We start from the raw sequence: 21,380 nt of genomic DNA, 5'->3' as shown, positions 1-21,380 counted from the left end.
TTTTACTAACTTATGCTATACTAAACTGTAAACTACGCTATACTGTACTATACTAGAGAGATAGACTAATATGAAACACACTAATTACTGAAGAAAATGCAAAAGTTTGCAATCCGTACCGAATACCACACACGCTGAGCGAGATAGGTTAACCATGTGGTGAATGTATATATTAGAATTGGCAACTAGGTTTTGAGATCGCACTCTGACGATATAAGTCGATATGAATGGTAGCTTGAGATTTGTTGGATGTCTATGTTTCAGCGCATAACAACCAGACAGCCAAAATCGGCCAAAATGTCAGTTTAGAAGTAAAGCATTGAGGAGTATAGTGGGATTCTTTCTTCCTCTTTTGTGTGTCCTGTGTTCCTAGCCTTTTATCTTCTTTATCTCATCAGGGCTGAGAAAAAATGGATCTAGAACAGATTACGGAGAAAGTCTTTCAATTTGAAGATATCGAGACTGTCTCTGTCCTTTTGTGTTTTCAAGTGTGTCGTCATCTCCTTTTGTATTGCTTCCTCTTTTGATGCAGACCTATAATCATGTGTTCTTCTCTTTCAATATTCAACTTCATTTGTCACTTATGTCTTTCCTCTCCATTATCCAGTCTACAATTAAGTCATATACAGATGATGATGATGATGACAGAAAAACAGGAACTGTAAAAGGAGCACATAATGGCAGGTCATTATTGGAAGAGGGAGGAACAAACATTTCTCATCAACCCCAGTTCTTCTGCATCCATCTCCTCTCAGCCCTCCCCCATGTTCCTGCTTCTCAGCTTTTTCCTGAGGGCGGACATCAACATTCATTGAGATGCCGTCTTACTGCATGACGTGTAGGACATGGAAGAAAGCCATATAAATACAGGAAAAAGGAAGAAACATGCCATTATGTTCATCCTATGATGTGTTCTTTTTCTTGTTCCTATCTCTCTATATGTGACTCGATTTGACACATGTTTGTCCCTTTCCAATACTTGCTCTAAGATTACTTTCTAATTAGAAGAACACAAGCATTCTAAGTAGATATTGCTCCCCCTCCCTTCTCTTTCAATGGATGTACAATGAATTCTTTGTGAGATGAACAGAATGTGATGAGGCTACTAGACAGGGACTGTACCTACCATGCATGTACATTTTCTAGCTGTTGGTGGAGATAACAGCATGGATGCGATCAGGAAGGACCTGGAGACTGCTGTGGCAGCCGATACGACTCCCGAGGAAGAAGCCCAGGTTTCGACACCCGTCGTCAACAAGACCCTTGAATCACCCACAGTTGATCGTAAAAGTGAAGACAATATCGTACCTGTTAATAATAGTGATAGTAAAAAAGTGGACAGTAACGGTAGGCCAGGACTGTTCGACGGAGTAACGTACGAAGAAGAACTCGGGACTCCTTCAGTGTTTGACGAGGTTGAGGTTTCTACCAGTACGCCGGAAAGCTGTACAGAGGTAGAAGTGTCGACTTCGGTGATGGACAACGATGACGAGAACCGGGACGTTTCTTCGAGCAGCGGCAATAACTCGAAAGTAGGTGAAAGTATTTGTAGTGTGGTAGCATGTGTAATTTTTTGTAAACACCAAAAGCTTTAATTACTAGGGATCAGGAGTTATTTCCATTGAAAGCAAGATTTTGGTAAACATCAGGGATACACTCAAATTTCTTTTTCCCTTGAGTTCTTACAGAATAAGCTTTTGTTTGATAACTGGCCTGCATTGTTTATCAGAACAGTTAATTGATGCTTCCAGGACATAAAATTAATAATGCAGAATGGTCATTACTCTTTAACGTTATGGAAGGAAATTGCACGTATTTTAGTCGTCATATTAATAATCATCATCATCATTTCTCTTGTCCATCTCACTTCAGCTTGAGATGTTTAGCACCTTTCCACCTTTGTTCCTTTGTGTTCCAATCCAGATTTCTTCTAATTGTACTATTCTTGATAGTTCCCATCCACCTTAGTCTGGGTCTCCGTCTTTCTATTTGTATTTCCGTCATCTGTGTTGGCATCGTTCCCTCTTCCCTCTTAACATGTTCAGACCATCTAAGTTTGTCCCTCTCTGTTCTATTTCCACACTGATTTTCTTCACTACTTTCTACATTATCGTCTGTACTGGGTTCAAGATAACTGTGATTGCATTCTTTGCCAATACCATCATTGTCAGACTTGTTCTGTAAATCATCTAGATTGTCTTCACAAGTCTTGTACTGCTCAGTTTACTTGTAGCAATTGAAAGATAGTAATGAACAAACTACACCTCACTTGGGAAATTGGAGTTGGAAATTACCAACAGAGGCACCTGTTTGTGTTGAAAATTGTTTGCCAAATTTTGTCATTTTTTGACAGTTATTTTGGTATTTTTTTAACTTTTTTTATTTTATTTTGTCAATAATTTCGCTAAATTTTATTTCCACTTTCCAGCAATAAAAGGTAAACCTATAAATACGTTGAGAATGCCTTCTCATTATCAACATTACTGACAGGAATCCACAAGGCCTTCACTGCAGCTTCCACAAAAAATGCTCATATTCTGGTTTCAGGGAAAGAAGAATGGTTATCACACCTGCTCTACTGAACTAGTAACTAGATCCCTAAACACTGTGTATGGTTCAAGATATTCTGACCTCAAAAGTTCTCGTAGGATGGGAATTTGCTTTATTAGACGAGAGAGTTCATCATTTTCTAAATCCACCTCCATTATGTTTCTTGGATCAAAAAGTTTATCGAGAGAAGAAATGACAAATTTTCCTGTGTCAAACTCTATTAAGTGATTGAACTTTTTCAGGATTGCTCTACCTACAGATTGAAACAAAGATGTTAAATGCATCTGCAGTTGTTTTGGTACTTTGGAAAGTTTATCCGAGGTTGTCTTAAAAGCGTCCTGTAGTAATTCAAAGTCCTTTTGGAAGGTCAATAAGATTTAAGTACATGAATTAATGGCATGTTGGAGCTCTCTAATGTGAGCAACAAGTTTCAACATTTTGAGCAATGCTCAACAAGAAAAATAGCTAGGTAATGAATTTTTGTTACTTCATTTGGGGTGACGGCTTTAACCTGTCAACTGGGTATTATTGATGTGCTTGGTATAACCTGCCCTGTGTATTTTTCAGCAGATTGTTGTTACAGGGCAGGATAGGCAGAAAGGGTAGTAATATCATTAATATCATTCATCTGTGATACAAAAAGTAAAATAAACAGGTTTTAATTAATTAATTTTAATGTTAGAGAAATGTTTAACCGTTTTTACATTAACTGCAAGGTCATTTACCTGGTTGGAATTTGAGTGTTTGGCCCATATTTTACAGCCGAAAGTTGAAAAAAATAAATCAAGGTGTATTAAAAACTATCATATCATGCATGTGACATTCTGGATCATAAGCTGGGCCTTATTTACACAGAAATTGACAGATGATATGCAGGGCAGCAAGAAATTATTGTATGGTATCTTAAGAAGCAAAAAGAGAGATCAAGTAAACACCACCGAGCTCGATAGCTGCAGTCACTTAAGTGCGGCCAGTATCCAGTAATATGCTTACAATATTGTGGGGTGTTTTTTTCCCCCACCTTTTCACTACAATTGGTTTTATGTTGTTAGATCATAATGCTACAACACTGTTTTATAGGGACATGTTTCGCTTGAATTTCAAGCATCCTAAGCCTATATAATCGCCTCAAGGTTAAGACCTGTCGTATTTGATTAGTTTTGACAAATTTGTGTTTAATTATAATTCTAACAATAAAGTAATAAAATATATAAACATAGGAATTTATGAACACATTAATAGTTTAACAATATGAATGACTATACTAAAATTGGAATAACCATTAATTCTAAAGATATTGAGATCCAAAACACAGTGTCTTCAAATGTTGAAAATTTGGCTAAAATTGTTTTCTCAAAGTTCTAGTTTATAAAAAACAATTGTAATTTGACTTCTATGTTAAAACTTGAGTCGTAGTTATAGTTAAAACTTATTGGTGTCTTAAAATTAAAATCTTGGATCCGTTTGGAATTCAGCTTCTTGTTTTAATTTTGAGGCTTGCTACAGTAATTTAATAGTTTTGGACAGTAAAATATTGAATTAGTTAGTTTCATTGAACTAGTCTTGTTTTCACGATCAGATTTTCCATTGGTAGTAGTTTGTATTTATGAAGTATTTAGTCAAAAGGGACGTCAATCCAAAATCTTGAGGAGTTGATTTGTTTCATTCATAATATTTGAATGATGGTGCGTCTGTAACAAAGGAAATTTACGTGAATAATGTTGTGTGTTGTTGTGCTTTTACAGTGATCTGATGGTATGTATTCATTTACCCCTTTGACTGCTGCTACGAAACCTTGTGGACTTACATTACGGTGACTATTATCTGTTGTGGTTCTACTCCTTGTGTTATACGTATGGAAAAGCTGTTGTGGAGGACGGGTAGGGGATTTAGGGGAAGAAATATTAGGCGGGGCGTTAGACATTGGCGTATCATGTGGTGAGGGGGCCTTATCTGTTGTCGGGGTGGGGGTAGGGGAGGAGACAGTAGGCGGGGTGTTGGGCCTTGGCATGTTGTATGGAGGGGAATCTTTATGTGTTGTCGAAGTAGTTTCTGTGGTGGAAGTTTTCGGATTAAATATCTTAAAGAATTTACTATTATCTGATTTGAAAGTTTGTAATAATATTGGCAATTGCTCTATTAACGGACTTTTTATATCGATCGCGTCATTCAGGTTGTTTTTCTTATTAAAATATTGGTCCAAATAAATATATATATTTTCAAACTCCGTCATTGGCTTCCCCTTTTCAATCCTTTTGTTTATTGTGAGGTCTTTGTCTATTGAGGTATATTGATGGCCGGTTTCTTTCATATGGTTACTCATTGCGGAATATTTATTATGTTTTAAGGCGTTAAAGTGTTCCATGTATCTAGTAAGGAAACTGCGGCCAGTTTGGCCAACATATGAAAATTTACACTGTGCGCATGATAGTCTGTATAATCCGGAGCCTTGAAATTTGTTATTGTTGGAGTTTACTATGTTATGATTAAGGAATAAGTTTTTATTGGTGTTGTGTGTTTTGAAGGCTATTTGCATATCCCGTTTTTTTCAGTGGGTTTGCTATTTGATGAATCGTTGGACTGGTGTAAGTAAAAGTTGCGTAATTTGATTTTTTAGTACTTTCCGGTGCGAGATTTGTGGCTAATTTGAGTTTTACTTTATTGATGATTTGATTTACCATGTCTATTTTGTAACCATTGACTATGCTAATTTTTCACCTTTGTAAAGTATGCTAGTTCTTTTATAAAATTTATTTCCTTCGTGAAATGCGTGGGTGATAAGGGTATTTTGTGAGCTCTGTAGACCTTGCCTGTTTGTGGGATTTCGGGTGGAGTGAATCATTTCTTATTGTTATTGAAGTGTGTGTCGGCTTTCTGAATATTTGAAAATCAAATTTAGAATTTAAGCATGTTACGGTAACGTCCAGGAAATTTAATGAATTGTCTTTTTCGTCTTCTTTAGTAAATTTTATGTAACTGTCAATATTATTTAAGAAATCTAAGATTTTTTCGCTGTTATTTTTCCGATTATCTATTATTACGAACGTGTCGTCTACAAATCTTAGCCAAATGCAGAGTCCTTCCATATTCAGTTTAATGATTCTATGTTCCATGTTGTCCATATAAATATGGAAGTCACCGTAATGTAACAAAGTCCACAAGGTTTCGTAGTAGCAGTCAAAGGGGTAAGTGAATACATACCATCAGATCACTGTAAAAGCACAACAACACACAACATTATTCACGTAAATTTCCTTTGTTACAGATGCACCATCATTCAAATATTATGAATGAAACAAATCAACTCCTCAAGATTTTGGATTGACGTCCCTTTTGACTAAATACTTATAAATACAAACTACTACCAATGGAAAATCTGATCGTGAAAACAAGACTAGTTCAATGAAACTAATTCAATATTTTACTGTCCAAAACTATTAAATTACTGTAGCAAGCCTCAAAATTAAAACAAGAAGCTGAATTCCAAACGGATCCAAAATTTTAATTTTAAGACACCAATAAGTTTTAACTATAACTACGACTCAAGTTTTAACATAGAAGTCAAATTACAATTGTTTTTTATAAACTAGAACTTTGAGAAAACAATTTTAGCCAAATTTTCAACATTTGAAGACACTGTGTTTTGGATCTCAATATCTTTAGAATTAATGGTTATTCCAATTTTAGTATAGTCATTCATATTGTTAAACTATTAATGTGTTCATAAATTCCTATGTTTATATATTTTATTACTTTATTGTTAGAATTATAATTAAGCACAAATTTGTCAAAACTAATCAAATACGACAGGTCTTAACCTTGAGGCGATTATATAGGCTTAGGATGCTTGAAATTCAAGCAAAACATGTCCCTATAAAACAGTGTTGTAGCATTATGATCTAACAACATAAAACCAATTGTGGTGAAAAGGTCGGGGTGGGAACACAATATTGTAAGCATGTTATAGCAAATTCAATACAGGTCTAATCATGAGATTGGTTACATGTAACAGTATCCAGTAATCAGGAGATAGTGGGTTCGAGCTCCACTGTTCGCAGCCCTGAAGATGGTTTTTCTTGGTTTCCCATTTTCACACCAGGCAAATGCTGCGGCTGTACCTTAATTAAGGCCCCGGCCAATTCTTAGCCCTTTCCTCTCCCATCGTCGCCGTAAGATATATCTGCGTCGGTGCGATGTAAAGCAAATAGCAAAAAAAAAAGTAAACACCAGATTTGTGAAGGATGAAGGTGGCATAATATTAACAAAGCCATAAGAAATAGATGGAGAAAGTATTTTCAGAAGTTGCTGAACATGAGAATTAATGACAGTCATTCAAGAAAAGCAATTAGTGGATGAAGAAATGGATAAAAAAAATTACAATGAATGAAATTGAAATGGCACTAAGAAAGATGATTAATGGAAAATCTGCTGGAATGGATGAAATTTCAGTGGAGATGATAAAGGCAGCTGGAGCTGTAGGCCTGCAGTGGAGATATTGAGTTCTCAGGATAGTCTGGAAGAATAAGGAGGTCCGTGAGGAGTGGAAAAAAGGAATAATCATCCCAAATTTCAAAAAATACGAAAAGGAAGTATTGAAGAACTACAGGGCAATTACTCAGATATCCCATATTGGTATACTGGAAAGTAGGATAAGGTTGAGGGTTGAAAATCAGATACAGGAAAATCAATTTGGTTTCAGAAATGGAAGGTCAACAATAGAGCCCATTTTCCTTATGAGACAACTAATGGAAAAGCATTGGGAGTATGGGAATGATATGGTGATGACATTCATGGACATTGTAAAGGCATATGACATTGTCTGCAGGACTAAAGTTTGGGCCAGTCTGGTGCAAAAAGGAATTGGACAGGGATTTATAAAAATGACCATGGCAGTGTACAAGGAATGTTGTTGTTGCGTGCAAACACAAGTTGGCAGGAAAAGTTGGTTCAAAATAACAAGTGGGCTGAGGCAGGGAAGTGTTCTATCGCCAATCATGTTTACAATAGTAATGGATGACATCATGAGAACAGCAAAAGCAGCATATGGAGGAAGAGAAATGAACATGATGTTATTTGCAGATAATATTGTGATTTGGGGAGAAGACGATAGGAAGGTTAAAGAACAATTGAATGTGGTGAATGGGAAGATCGAAGAATGTGGATTGAAAATAAGTGTAGAAGAAAGTAAAACTCTTGTTATGACTAGAGGGGAGAAAGAAGGGAAAGGTCAGATTAGACTTGCAGACAAGCCCCTGGAAGTAGTGCAGACGTTCAAATACCTGGGGAGTGAGTTAATGGAGAATGCTCGACTGGATGCTGAGATTAGTAAGAGGATTCAAGCTGGAAGTTGTTTCTATCATAGTGTAAGAAACATGTTATGGGACAAAGATGTGCCAATGGAAGCAAAGGATACTATGTACAAGATGTATTACATACCCATAACAAGTTACGGAGCAGAAACTTGGACAGTGACAAAGAAGGATGAGAGTCAATTACAGGCATCCGAAAGGAAGTTCTTGAGAAGTATGATACAAAAGAGTAGAAGAGAGAAAATAAGGAATGAGAAAATCCGGGAGGAAATCGGAGTGAAAAAAATGAATGATAGAATAGAGAAGAGCCGACTAAGATGGTTTGGACACAAAGAGAATGAGTGACGAAAGAATGCCAAAAGAGGTGATGGAAATGCAAGGAAGGGGAGGCCATGGACGACCACGATTGAGATGGAACGCAGTATTATAGAAGGAAACCTGTACTGGGACACAATGTTGGAGGAGGAGTGGTGGAAAAACCAAAGAAAGTGGAGAGGAACCATATTTGCCCCTATCCAGCTACGGCTGGGGAATGGGAAATGATGTACTATCGCCACATCTAAGCACATTTGACATTAAAAACTGGGATGAAATTATGATTTTTTGTTTCATTTGTTTTATGTCAGTCATGTGCATGTACATTTGTTTAGTTATTAGATGTTTTACAATAAGGCCGAAACTAGTCCCTAATTAATGTAATTTAGAATATTGCATATTATAGTATTGAAAGGTGGACCATTACGGCATTAATTTAATAATTATATTCTAAACATCATTAAACGAGAAAACTAGCATTAGCGCACAAAATTATTAGAAAAATAAAACCTCAAATTTCTTCCTCAGAAAAATTGTATAGTATTTCTCCATCCACTCTCTCAGCTTTGGATGATCAACTTTTTCCAGTGGAATATTTGCCTCCATAAAAGCTCGAGTTGTAATAAAATGAATGTGTCTTTATCTTATTTAGCTCGTTTTGCCGCTGAACTAGTGTCTGTGAGCCTAGCTTGTCTTCTGATGCCTGTCGTCGTTAGTGCCTTTTCCTTGTTTTTCTTATGGAAACTCTGCTATTAATGTGTTTCAGGCACAAGTCCTTTCTCTGGCACTTATTTCGCACATTATAGTATTTGCACATCAGTATCTTTCTAGTTTTGTCATACGCGTAAAATCCTTCCTATGCAAATTCTTTTTCTCGATCAAAAACTGTCACAAACATTTTAAACTGAGCAAAAAATAGGAAATTAAATGCACCGATCAGCAGCGATTTTCAACAGGCAAGAGGACACCGTCACGCGGTCGCGTAATTATGAATACGATAAATTTCTTGCTTTACAAGGAAGCTAATTTATTTAACGTTAAGAATTTCATACTTAGGTTCCGTATTGAAACAAGATTTACATCAAAGAAAGGACAATAAGTTCCACCTTTTCAATACTATATATTGTGTGAAAGTTTTACATTACAGTTAAAACATCACAACTTTTGTACATTCGGTACCGGTTTCGACAGATTCTCTGTCATCATCAGCCAAGGCTGATATATATAGTATGTAGTATTGAAAAGGTGGAACTTATTGTCCTTTCTTTGATGTAAAGCTAATTTAGCAATAATCGATGTACTTCAGTATGTATATCGAAGGGGTATAAAGTCGATTGTGGCATCGAGTATCGGATTTTATTGCCGCAACTCGCCTCGGGGAGGTAAAGCCGGTGACTGAATCCAGTATCTTGTGACTGATTATAAATCATGTACCTAAGTGGGATACATTCTTCATTACCCGCTGACCAACTTTTCCTTTGAGGATTCAGTAGCCTTGGGACTCGAAGACATGCTCGTCTGTAAATCTGGTTTCCTGTACTGCTGTCGGTACTATGTTGTGTCGTGTTAGTGAATCAGTCAGATGTTTCAGTTTACCCAGTTTTAGCAATGAGTTAGCATTAAATCTTGCGAAGGATCTTTACCGTCTTGATCTAAATTTACGTTGGGTGATTTCGGGATGCTCCGACTCATCCTTACAGCATGTCTGTGCGGAATTCCCAGAATCCGAAGGTCCGCTAATGTCACCATGGGTGACGTTGGATTGGTTACCACCTGGGGTAGTGATTTCAACGAAATTCTCCTCCATGCTCAATTGAAGATCATTCTTCGTGAGACAGTGGCGAGCCACCGTCCAAGATACCCAAGTCGTTAGCTTGGGAGGCTTATTATTCGGGTTGTCACCCTTAGACAGGTCGCCTTCACTACGGCTAAGGAGCCTTGTCCATCCCACTCTTCCCAGGTGCTACACTCTGGGCCATTGTTTACCGAAGATGTTTACGGTTTTGGATGGGCATTTCCTCCAAACCCAACAAGTTATGGTTTTCTCGCCAATGCCCGGGTGGCTGATTGCAGTGGTTTCCCACTGGGCGCTGGGGTCGCCACATCCCTAAGCCAATATTCCCTTTTCTTTTGTATGGATTAGTTTGTTCATTCATTATCATCTTCCAACTCCGGTTTCCCGAGTGTGGTGTAGTTTGTTCATTACTATCTTTAAATTGCAACGAGTAAACTGAGCAGTAAGAGATTTGTGAAGACAATCTAGATAATTTACGGAACAAGTCGGACAATGATGGTATTGGCTAAGAATGTAATCACAGTGATCTTGATCCCAGTAACAGACGATGTAGAAAGTAGTGAAGGAAATGAAGGGAATGTATATTGTTCCTGAAACATAAATAATTTTCAATCGTTAAAAGTGTATTGACAAGGTGGACCCAACATAAACTTTTTTAGTTTCTTTAATAGATTTAAAGTTAAGGCTCTTAGCTCTCTCTTACAATTAACCACATTCCAAAATACGGTTTGAATTAAATAAGGACCGAGCTTGATAGCTGCAGTCGCTTAAGTGCGGCCAGTATCCAGTATTCGGGAGATAGTGGGTTCGAACCTCACTGTCGGCAGCCCTGAAGATGGTTTTCCGTTTCCCATTTTCACACCAGACAAATGCTGGGGCTGTACCTTAATTAAGGCCACGGCCGCTTCCTTCCCAGTCCTAGACTTCTCCTGTCGTATAGTCGCCATAAGACCTATCTGTGTCGGTGCGACGTCAAGCCAATAGATTGAAATAATAACATTAAGTTATTTATTAGACCACCTAATCAATACAAAATCGTCTTGGATGATTTTTATTACATGTAATGTCACGCCAATAGCAAAAAAAAAGGTGATGATTATGATTGTAGTGATAGTGAATGTTTTAACATTCAATCTGTAGTTAAAAACATGTAAAATGGTAACTTATTCTGTAGACTAAAACATTTACATAACTAGATTCTTCTCCTTCTTCTTCTTCTTCTAGCCTATTTCAATCCACTGCTGGATATAAGCCTCTTCCATATGCTTCCATCATCGTCGGTCTTAAGCCACTTGGAACCAGCGTGTTCCAGCCAACAGCTTTATATCGTCGAGCCATCTCTTCTGGGTCTTCCAATGCCTCTCTTGTGTTCCCATGGTCTCCAGTGAACAATCCTAGAGGTCCACCTGTTGTAGTCTTGTCGAGCTACATGTACTACCCATTGCCATTTTAGTCTTGCTACTCTCACTAGGATGTCTGTTACATTAGTTCTTCCCCTGATGTCCTCTGAACGGATCTTATCCCTAAGGCTGATTCCTAGCATCTCTCTCTCCATGGCTCGTTGCGTTCGGTGAAGCTTGCGAGCACTTTCCTTCGTCAGAGTCATCGTTTCCAGACCGTAAGTAGTAACTGGTAGCACGCACGTATTATAAACCTTGGTCTTCAGGTTAATTGGAACATCCTTGTTGGTGAGGATGAATCTTAGTTTTCGGAATGCTGTCCAACTCATACCTATTCTGCGAGGAATTTCTGCATGTTGGTTGTCTTTTCCAAGTTTAATCTTGTGTCCAAGATGGATGTACTCATCTACAGCTTCTATATATTGGTTTCCCATTTTAAGTGGTTGACTGTCTGGGCTTAGTATTTTCGTTTTATTAATGTTCATTTCCAAACCAATCTTAGCAGAGGCAGTTTTTAATTCTTGGATCATTCTTTCTAGCTCATCTAGATTTTCACTTATGAGCACAATGTCATCGGCAAAATGCAGGTGGTTCAAATATAACCTGCTGATTTTTATTCCTTTATTATCCCAATGAAGGGTTTTGAATACATCTTCCAAGGCAAGGGTAAACAGCTTTGGAGAGATTGTCACCTTGTCGAACTCCTTTGCCAACTGGGATTTTATTGGTGATGAGGTCTTCATCCACTCTGACTACCGAGGGTAAAATGGTGACACTGACAATAATAAAAATAAGCAACATATAACACTTACTAACACTTAAGGAAATTGGAGAAGATCTTCCACCTAATTAACACTTATATATTCAGGTAGAAATTTTTAGACCAGTTTTGGTACTCTTGGTACCATCTTCAGTAACAGATGTGAGAAATTTTAAAATAATAATTTAGCATTGAAAGAGAAAACCTTGAAACACCCTACATACATAAAAAACATTAAATTGTCCCGTGCATCCAAGAAGTGGATAAAAACTTAGTCTAACGAAACACAATTTAAAATCAGTATATGTTGTGTAGTGAAACCGTAGAGTTTTAAAACACTTGTTTAACATAGTTCAGTGAATCCAACGAATGGATGTCTTAAAGTAACACTTAAAATAAATCGCACAACACATTAAAAGCACCAAGAGTTTTTGTTGTAAGTACGTGAAGTAAAGTTTCAGTGATATTCATCAAATTGGAAAGGATTAAACCTAAGTAGCACGCGCTGAAATTAAAATCGAATGGAAGCGAGATATTGCTGAGAATTGCAGAAAAAACTGGACTGAATACTTCCTTGTAGTGAACCGTAACCTGAGAAGGTCCTGAATGTAATAGAACATACAACATGGAGTGTTCATGGAAAACATCATATTATTGACGTATTGTACTGATGAGTGGCAGCCACAGAAATCCTTATTAAAGGTATGATGAAATTTCCTCTCATTCTTGTGCTGCATCCAATGGTGGTGTTAGCTGTTCTCTGCCTGACTGCTCACTCCTGTGTGTTGTATGTGCTATTATATGTAAGTAATTTGTTGAACACTTGTATAAAAATAAAACAAATTTGTGAAAAATTAAGATAGAATAGATTGATGTTAAATTAGATCTTAGTTGATTATGTTAATAAGTTGATTAGTTAATTACGATGTTATAGATTTTTCTCACTTTTCTCATTTTTCTGCACTTGAGTGCAGTTAACTCTTATCTTACTTGCGGCTTTTTGACTTTCTTACGGCCCATTGTGTTGCAGCCTGTCAGTAACGGGACAGCTGTTACAGCAACAAATGTGGTGGTTACGACTACAACCACCACAACGACGACAACGCGGCAAACCATACGGATCGTGGATGGCCAGGTACACAGCGTACAGTCGACTGAGGGCATCGCCAAATCTGCCTCTCAGAATCTCCAGAAGAGTATCACTACGACGGAAAGTGCTCCAAGGTAAGAGTCATTGTTTTTTATTTCAATTTTAAAATGTTTTCATTTTTCTCAGTCAATAATAGTTGTTTCCAAAAAATGAAAGTGAAATTATGAATGAAATGTGTTGACTCATTGCGGACCGTGGACGGCGTAAGACATTCAAGCTTGCTCCTATGCTTCGGGCCATGGACGGCGTAAGACGTCTAATGTTCCGCGTGAAGCAATGCTGTTTATATTTGTCATCTATGGATTCTTACACCTTAGTCAGCGTTACTGGTTGTAGCAGGAAGTTGGTTGACCTTTTTGAGATAATTCTCGCGTTGAGTGGGCTCATGTTTATCTCAGCAGTTTTAGTTGGAAAATCTCAGAACTTCCTTGCGCGTCAAGTCGGTACTTGAGATTCCAATGCAGTGCGTGTCGTTCTTAGCGAGTGTAGTATAATGGCTTATAATACAAAGTTTCTTACGGAAGATCAATTATTAGATATTGTTCACAATGATTATTCTGGTGATAAACTTATTCCTGAACTAGACTCAGATAGTGAAAGTGAGAGTGACGAGGAAATTGCGATTCCCGAATCCGATAGGCCAATAGAGAAAATTGAAGTGCCTGATTCATATCATCCTAGTTATTGTCCACCCGTTCCACCACTTACAGAGAATTCAGGTATAAACGTTCAAATAGAAAATAAGCAGGGTATTTTGAGTTTCCGTACGTGAGTATTTTCATGAATGACGAATTTTATCAATATGTGTGTGGGCAGACCAATCTATACGCGAGTCAAGTGATAGTCGTGGCGCCCCGGCCTTTCACAAAGAATTCGATCATGCAATCGTGGAAACCGATTAGTCCAAAATCCTGATATAAAAATGTACTGGACCGAAGACCCTGTTCTTCATACTCCGATATTTTCTAAAACAATGTTCTGAATACGCTTCCTTCATATTCTTTCATTTCTTCACTTCGGTGACAGAAATCATTATGCCGAAAATACAGATAGGCTGTGTAAAATTAGACGTATTTTGAAACCTGTCAGACCAGATATCACACCTTAAATATTTACTAGAGGTAAGCACAAAGTATCATTTTTCTAACATTTATAGTTTAGGAGTAATTGTAAATTGTATTAAGTGATGCACGTCAAGAGGGCCGGTCCAGGCATTCAAGTGTCCCGCTCAGAAGCAGGTACTGAACGTGTTAATAGATGAAAAAACAGAATCCCACGACTGCTGTTTCCGTCAGCAGTTTGCTTCCAGTCTCATAGCACGTTGTCGTCATCCATTTCCCTCATCCAAGTCCCACTGGTTTGGGATGTTAAGGCAGCTTTCCATCTACCTCTATCCAACCACTCTTGTTCTTCCTTAACCCGTTAATGCCGGAATTTTTGTCTTTTAGAATTTTTATTTGCCTGTTATACATGTTGCTTCTGATTGTGTCTAGAGTATGTATATGAAGTTTTACGCATTTCCGCCCAGTAGTTTCCCCGCGAGGGACCGTGTCCATATGATCACGCTAGGCGGGAGTGGGAGCATTTCATTTTATCATTAATATCTTTGTAAATGTATTATTATTTTAATAGGCGACAAGCACATTCTACAAATTCAACATATAATGTACAAAAACACTTGTGTAAAATATATGGGTACAGCAAACCATGAAATGAAAAACGTGAGAGCCATAAGAAAAAGCATTTGTTCATCACTCTATCACCGTTTACCGATTTGGTTGTCTTTTCTTAGCGTTATGCAACTGTATGGTAAGGAATAAAGCAAGGAATGCAGAGTCCAACGTTGCATTTCAAGCACTGGGTACGCACAGTGCTGAAACAGTTAATTCCAGCACATCTGCGACGATTACCAGATGCTACTGGATGATTTCTGCTATCTAAGCGAATATCATTGGAGGTGCGACCTTGATGAACCGTTCCAATGGGACGTCCTGCCCCTGCTGGTGGATTCCTGTACACCTTGAGATATGTCTGTACGATGTGGCGGCGAAAGTCAAGCTGAGGGATGTCAGCACCTGATCTTCTCATAAGCTGCCAGGCATTATGTGCTGTAACATCGAGCATCCACGTAAATAGGGACCACCACCACTTCTTCCCCTGTATGCCTATGCGGTAGTAGGAGACGTTACAAGTTCCTCCCATGCGCTTATTGTATGCCCTGAAAACAGCGGAACGTCTCACACGTACTCTCTTCTTCTCTGTTTGAGAGTAACGTGAAACGGAAGATGCAGGATCTGCGCCGTAGCACGTGGATGCAATGGTTACGACGGAATTGTCAACCCATCTTACAATTCCAATCCCATCTTCCACACGCATGGCGACCTCAAATGTTCCACGGGGCTTCTTCTTCATTTCCGTTACTGTGGGAAGAGGACATTCTTTGGGAACACGATTCTCTCTGATAGTCCCAGTCCCTCCGTAGCCACGGCGCTTCAGCTCTTGAAGAAGTGTCATGTTTGTGAACAGGTTATCAAAGTAAAGGCGGAACGGCAGTACTTTGATGTCCACTGGCAGTTCATCTAACAACAGCATCATGGGAGCTGCACATTTGCCGTAGGCCTTTTTGGATTCAGAGTTTCCTTTTGGATTCTTTCCTTGATAAATATCAAAATTGATAAGGTTTCCAGAGGATGTATTCAAACACCAGACTTGGTAACCGAACCGTATCGGTTTCCCCCTTATAAATTTCTTGCAGCCATGCCTGCCAAAGTATTTTACCATGCACTCGTCGAAATCGAGATTGTGCTCAGGCCTGAACATGGAAACGAATAGCTTTTTCAGAAGATCCATAAGGGGGCGTAATTTCCACATCTTGTCATTGGGAACTGGCTGGGTGCTATCTACACAATGAATAAATTTACACATATCTAAGAACCTGTCTCTGCGCATAGCATTGACAACTAGTTCATTGCGCAAGTCCTCACTTGCTTCCCAGTACGAACGTTTACTGGGAACAGGGTTGTAATCAGACAACAGAATAGCAATAAATACTTTCATTTCCTCTGGTGAGAAATTAGGATCAGGGGAATTTTTAAAAAGTGCGTACTTTCTTGATTCTTGCAACAGTAGTTCAATAACTTCACCATCAAAGAAAGTTTCAAAACACTGCACAGGGGATTTATCACGAAACAACGTGTAGTCGGGTTCTGGAAAAACACTCTCTTGATTTAGTACGTTACACTTATTCCACGAGTAAATGTTTGTTTTCTTCTTCTTCTTGGCAGAAGTGTCTGCTTGTTCAGTATCATCTGTTGCACATTCTCCCAAACGTACATTATTTGTATACACAATTTCCACCTTGCTGGATAGTTGACGGCCAGTGAGATTGTCAACTAACCACCACCATCTTCGTCACCTGAATCTTCATCAGATGGTACGTTCACTTCAGGCGGTTCGATGAATATTCCCTTCACCGTTTTCTCTTCACTGTCATCAGCCTCCAAAATATCGAGGAATTCCTTTAGAGTTATGTCCCTGCAAAAAATCAGGACATGTGTAAAGAAAGCAGGCTATTTACAGTCTAAACGTACTTTTACCTATATTATGGACTAATAGAAATGTCTGATACATTCGCAGCTACCGTAGGTATGTTTTCGAGCACCGTTATTGAGATTTAGAAGCGAAGGTTAGGGCACAGATATGCCGTAAAACAACATATAATAGCAGTGGAAGTAGGAGAAATAACTTTTAAAATGTTAAAACAGAGACCCCTGATAATATTCTCATAAAATCCTAGCTCATTACATGTGTGATATTTTATGAAATCGAAAGCCACCGCTAGAGCCTAGCGTGTTCGTACGATCACGCTAAAAATTCTTGGCATATAATATAGTTGTAAGAACATGTTTCCTCTTGGAAATTATCCAGCATTCAATATGATTTATATAAAATATATCGGTGCAGTTTTCATGGGCTAATATGTGTGAACAGGATTAGAATACAATTACTTACTTGAAGCACGCATCCATTGTTGATCCTCACAGAGGCACACTCCAACTCACAATGCAATAATGCCGCCAATTGAGAATTATAACATAATATATCGATCAGGCTGAGTTGCCAGATGTACGTCAAAGAGAATAAAACAATAATTAGTAGATTAAACCCGAAGGATTTGAAAATATACAATATTATATAAGGCATTGCGATGCGTGGTCACAGGAGTCCCAGGTTCGATTCCCGGCAGGGTCAAGAATTTTAACCATCGTTGGTTAACTTCTCTGACACGGGGGCTGGGTGTATATGTCATTTTCATCATCATTTCATCCTCATCACTACGCGCAGGTCGCATACGGGCATCAAATCGAAAGACCTGCATCTGGCGAGCCGAACCTGTCCTCGGACACTCGCGGCATTAAAAACCATACACACTTTCATTTCATCATGATGCAATGCATAAACTATTTTTATTTCAATTTAATACAGTGGGAATCAGGACTTTGAATTTATGACATGCTTTTCTCTCAAAAAGGGTAAGTCTGTATGCTTGGTTTTTCTATTTCCCATGTTACTAATGTGAAGTGAATCTTTGGTAGTAAAAGAAAAATTCTTTGATTTTATTTTTCCCTAAGCAGTAAGTTGAATTGAAACCTGATTACATATTCTCGGTAAAACATTTTGAAGAACAGTGGTCTTGTGCAAAACGAAGATTATTTTGTATTGGAGTTGTGTAAAACTTTTCCTCTCTCTTAATTGATATGTATATAATTGAATTCTTTCCATTACAGTGGAAGGTTGTTAAATTCCATCTTGACTTCTTCGAAAACGAAGTCTGCCAGCGAAATAGCAGCGATGCAGATAAAGACTGAAGCGAATGGTGATAGCAAGCGGACAATCATCAAAGGCGCCATCAGTAGCGCTGTTGAGTCTGTAATCAAGACGGAGGAAGACGGAGAGATAAAGCAGGTGTACTCATCGTCGTGCACAAAGGGGCGGGTCTACCTCAAGAAGGTGGCGACGTCTCTGGCAGACCGGCGCAAGAAGAGGACACCTGTCAAGTATCCACTGTGCTCGACGTTCCACACGCGAAGCAAGAAGAAGAACATGCTCATCCTTCCCCAGCATGAACTAAGGAAGTTGGCCAGACTGGGCGGTCGCATGGCCATCAGTGGCTACCATCACTTGGCTAAGGTAAGCGAGATCAACAATGGTTATAACTCTGGCATCTTTCTTCTTGAAGCAGGTGAATACATATAATCAGTCTGTCATCTTTAAATTGTCCCCAATTGTGGTGCATCTTCAAATAATTTTCCACCGGGCGAGTTGGCCGTGCAGTTAGGGGCGCGCAGCTGTGAGCTTGCACCCGGGAGATGGGTTCAAACCCCATTCGGTGCGATGTAAAGCAAATATATATATATATATATATATATATATATATATATATATATTTTTAAAGCTGTCATTCTTTGCCACATCATCCAGGCTGCATTCTTGAGGTCTGTAAGTTTACCCTCACCAACAATTGGCTAGATATTTAAATTTTAGGTCCTAGTTGTCGACTTGAATTGCTGCTTTGTCTTGTGGGTCTGATGTTACACCACTTGCCTATTTCATTATTTCTTGTCTACGTGCAGCATTTCCATTTTGGTATTTTTCACTCTTGTTTTCCACATGGTCAAACTTGTGGTGATGATTATTGTATTATCCTGCTGCTGATATTAACATTGCATCATCATCATCATCATCATCCTTTAACCATCTCCAGTCGACCGGGTGCGGTACAAGAGCGCTCTCCATCTTTGTCTATCCAAATACATTTCCTCCTCAGTTTGGTGCCATTCCACTCCTCTTCTCTCCAGGTCCTGATTTACTTGACTGATCCACCGTTTCGTTGGTCTGCCTGTTCCTTCCAGTTCCTTTTCTAGCCATTTTCTTGCTGTTCTCATTTGATCCATCTTTTTACACAGCCGCACCATTTGAGTCTTGATGTTCTTACATTTTCACTTAGTGACTACTTTACTTGTGTATTATGACAGATCTCTTCATTCCGGACCTTATCTCTTCAAGTTTTCTGTAGCCTTGACCTTATGAACTTCATTTCTGCAGCTTGAAGTATGCTGCTATCTCTACTGTTTATTGTACAGGTTTCAAGGGCATGTGTAGTTATTGGCACGAAATATACCTGTTAAAGGGTTCTCTTTGTACTTAAGACCTAACATGATAATAAAATTGTGCTCCTTTTTGGAGTCTGTTAGTGATTTTTTTTTTTGCTAGGGGCTTTACGTCGCACCGACAGACAGGTCTTATGGCGACGATAAGATAGGAAAGGCCTAGGAGTTGGAAGGAATCGGCCGTGGCCTTAATTAAGGTACAGCCCCAGCATTTGCCTGGTGTGAAAATGGGAAACCACGGAAAACCATCTTCAGGGCTGCCGATAGTGGGATTCGAACCTACTATCTCCCGGAATGCAAGCTCACAGCCGCACGCCTCTACGTGCACGGCCAACTCGCCCGGTGTTAGTGATTTTAGCAGAGGGCGTGGTGTCTAGTTACAATACTACCAACATTACAATCTATTTAAATATACGACTTCATTCAGACACAGGCTATAGTAATTTATCACCTATTGGCATTTGAGGTACAACTTTGGCGTCAGTATCTTCATCTGCCATGTGGGTTCATTCATCAGCCGTGTCTGTGTCAAATTTACTGGCTGCGACACCCACATTAGTTTCGTCACAGATTACTGCTTTCCAAACCAGCGTCTATCACAGTCCTTCCGAGTTTCTGTGTTCCATTAATAAGTCACAGCACTGATAGGAATTTATTTTTACAACGTAATAACACCATATTCATTCGCATACAGTAGAATCTCGTTAATCCGAACTAATTGGGACCGGAGTCTGTTTGGATTATGAAATTTTCGGATTAACCAGAAAATATTTTCTAATAATAATTTTTTTTTTTTTTTTTCCATCCTGCTAACTACTTTTACGGTTTCCGGCGACGCCTAGGTGCCGGGATTTTCTCCCGAAGGAGTTGCAAATCTACTTGCACGAGGCTGACGATGCGACGCCCACTGATTTCATGTTTGAGACGCTGGTTTAACACTGCAACTTCGAGTAGGTTCAATCACTACAGCAAAAGAAACTAACAGACTTTGTAAAGATAAACGACCTGTGATTGATGGTTTATGGTGTGTAATTATGTTTACATTAACCTTTTAAATGCTGAGTTACCAGGACTGTTTGGTACCTCAGTGCTGAGTTTTTTCATTCGTATGTAAAATTTTTTGTAGAAGCCTCAATTTTTAACTTATCAGTGGGGTGATTAGCTTAAAATGTTTATAAATGTTGGTTGTTTATAAATCTAAATACAAATGGAAAATCCTACACTTATGTTCAATATTATTTTGAGAGAAAACAAAATTACACTTATGTGCACATGCGTGCATTATCTTTATACAAAGTAAAGAGCCCAAAATAATATTATTTCCTAAAATCTGTAGGTAACTAATACATGTAACTCCTTAGAAGAATGTAAGTTGATATTTTAAAATACTTTCCAAACCTGGAATGTGGTGATGGTTAAATGTTTTCTACTAGTTGTTTGTGATGCCGAATTGTTCAACTATCTGCACCAACTCCACTGGCACAAGAGTTTCTAAAAAATCAATGATTTTCGGGTTGTCATCAAACATTACTCTTTATTACAAGAGCCTGTCACAGTTACCTGAAACTCTGGTGAAGAAAAGTAATCCATCCGCCACGAAATTAGCGAAAAAATAGCTTTTGTACTCACCGTGTTTTTCTTCTTTCGTTTAGAAGGAGGCTCTGTTTCTCACATACAATATTTTCAGCACCCTCTCTATCACTCTCACCTTCAAAATCACTTAACAATTCCTTAAAAATGATTAGCTCCATCATCACTTTCCGCTGTGGTTAATAACTGAAAGATTCTGTGATCCGAAATAACATCGCTGCAAGAGCAAGTAAATTGTTGTTCCGCCATGTTTGTTTACATCACAGATGAACTCCGCAGACGTCTACAAAAAGCTCTGTAAGTTACTTCCCGCAGCTATAATCTCTGATCAGTTAGTTTTA

General features: G+C 38.5%; 1 protein-coding gene across 7 annotated transcripts in view; it reads left to right on the top strand.

Annotated features, from left to right (window-relative positions):
• E(bx) (nucleosome-remodeling factor subunit NURF301 E(bx)) overlaps nt 1–21,380 on the top strand; it is a 464,290-nt gene that overhangs the window by 191,881 nt on the left and 251,029 nt on the right. For all 7 annotated transcript variants that reach the window (XM_068230140.1, XM_068230142.1, XM_068230143.1 and 4 more), the window contains 3 exons: nt 1,147–1,532; nt 13,160–13,353; nt 18,067–18,469. In XM_068230140.1, coding sequence (XP_068086241.1) covers nt 1,147–1,532; nt 13,160–13,353; nt 18,067–18,469 — 983 coding nt within the window. The remainder of the gene's footprint in view (nt 1–1,146; nt 1,533–13,159; nt 13,354–18,066; nt 18,470–21,380) is intronic.

The sequence above is a fragment of the Anabrus simplex genome, chromosome 13, assembly GCF_040414725.1.
Source record: "Anabrus simplex isolate iqAnaSimp1 chromosome 13, ASM4041472v1, whole genome shotgun sequence".
Classification (NCBI taxonomy): domain Eukaryota; kingdom Metazoa; phylum Arthropoda; class Insecta; order Orthoptera; family Tettigoniidae; genus Anabrus; species Anabrus simplex.
The sequence above is the reverse complement of the archived record's forward strand: the minus strand, read 5'-3'. Positions and strand labels throughout refer to the sequence as shown.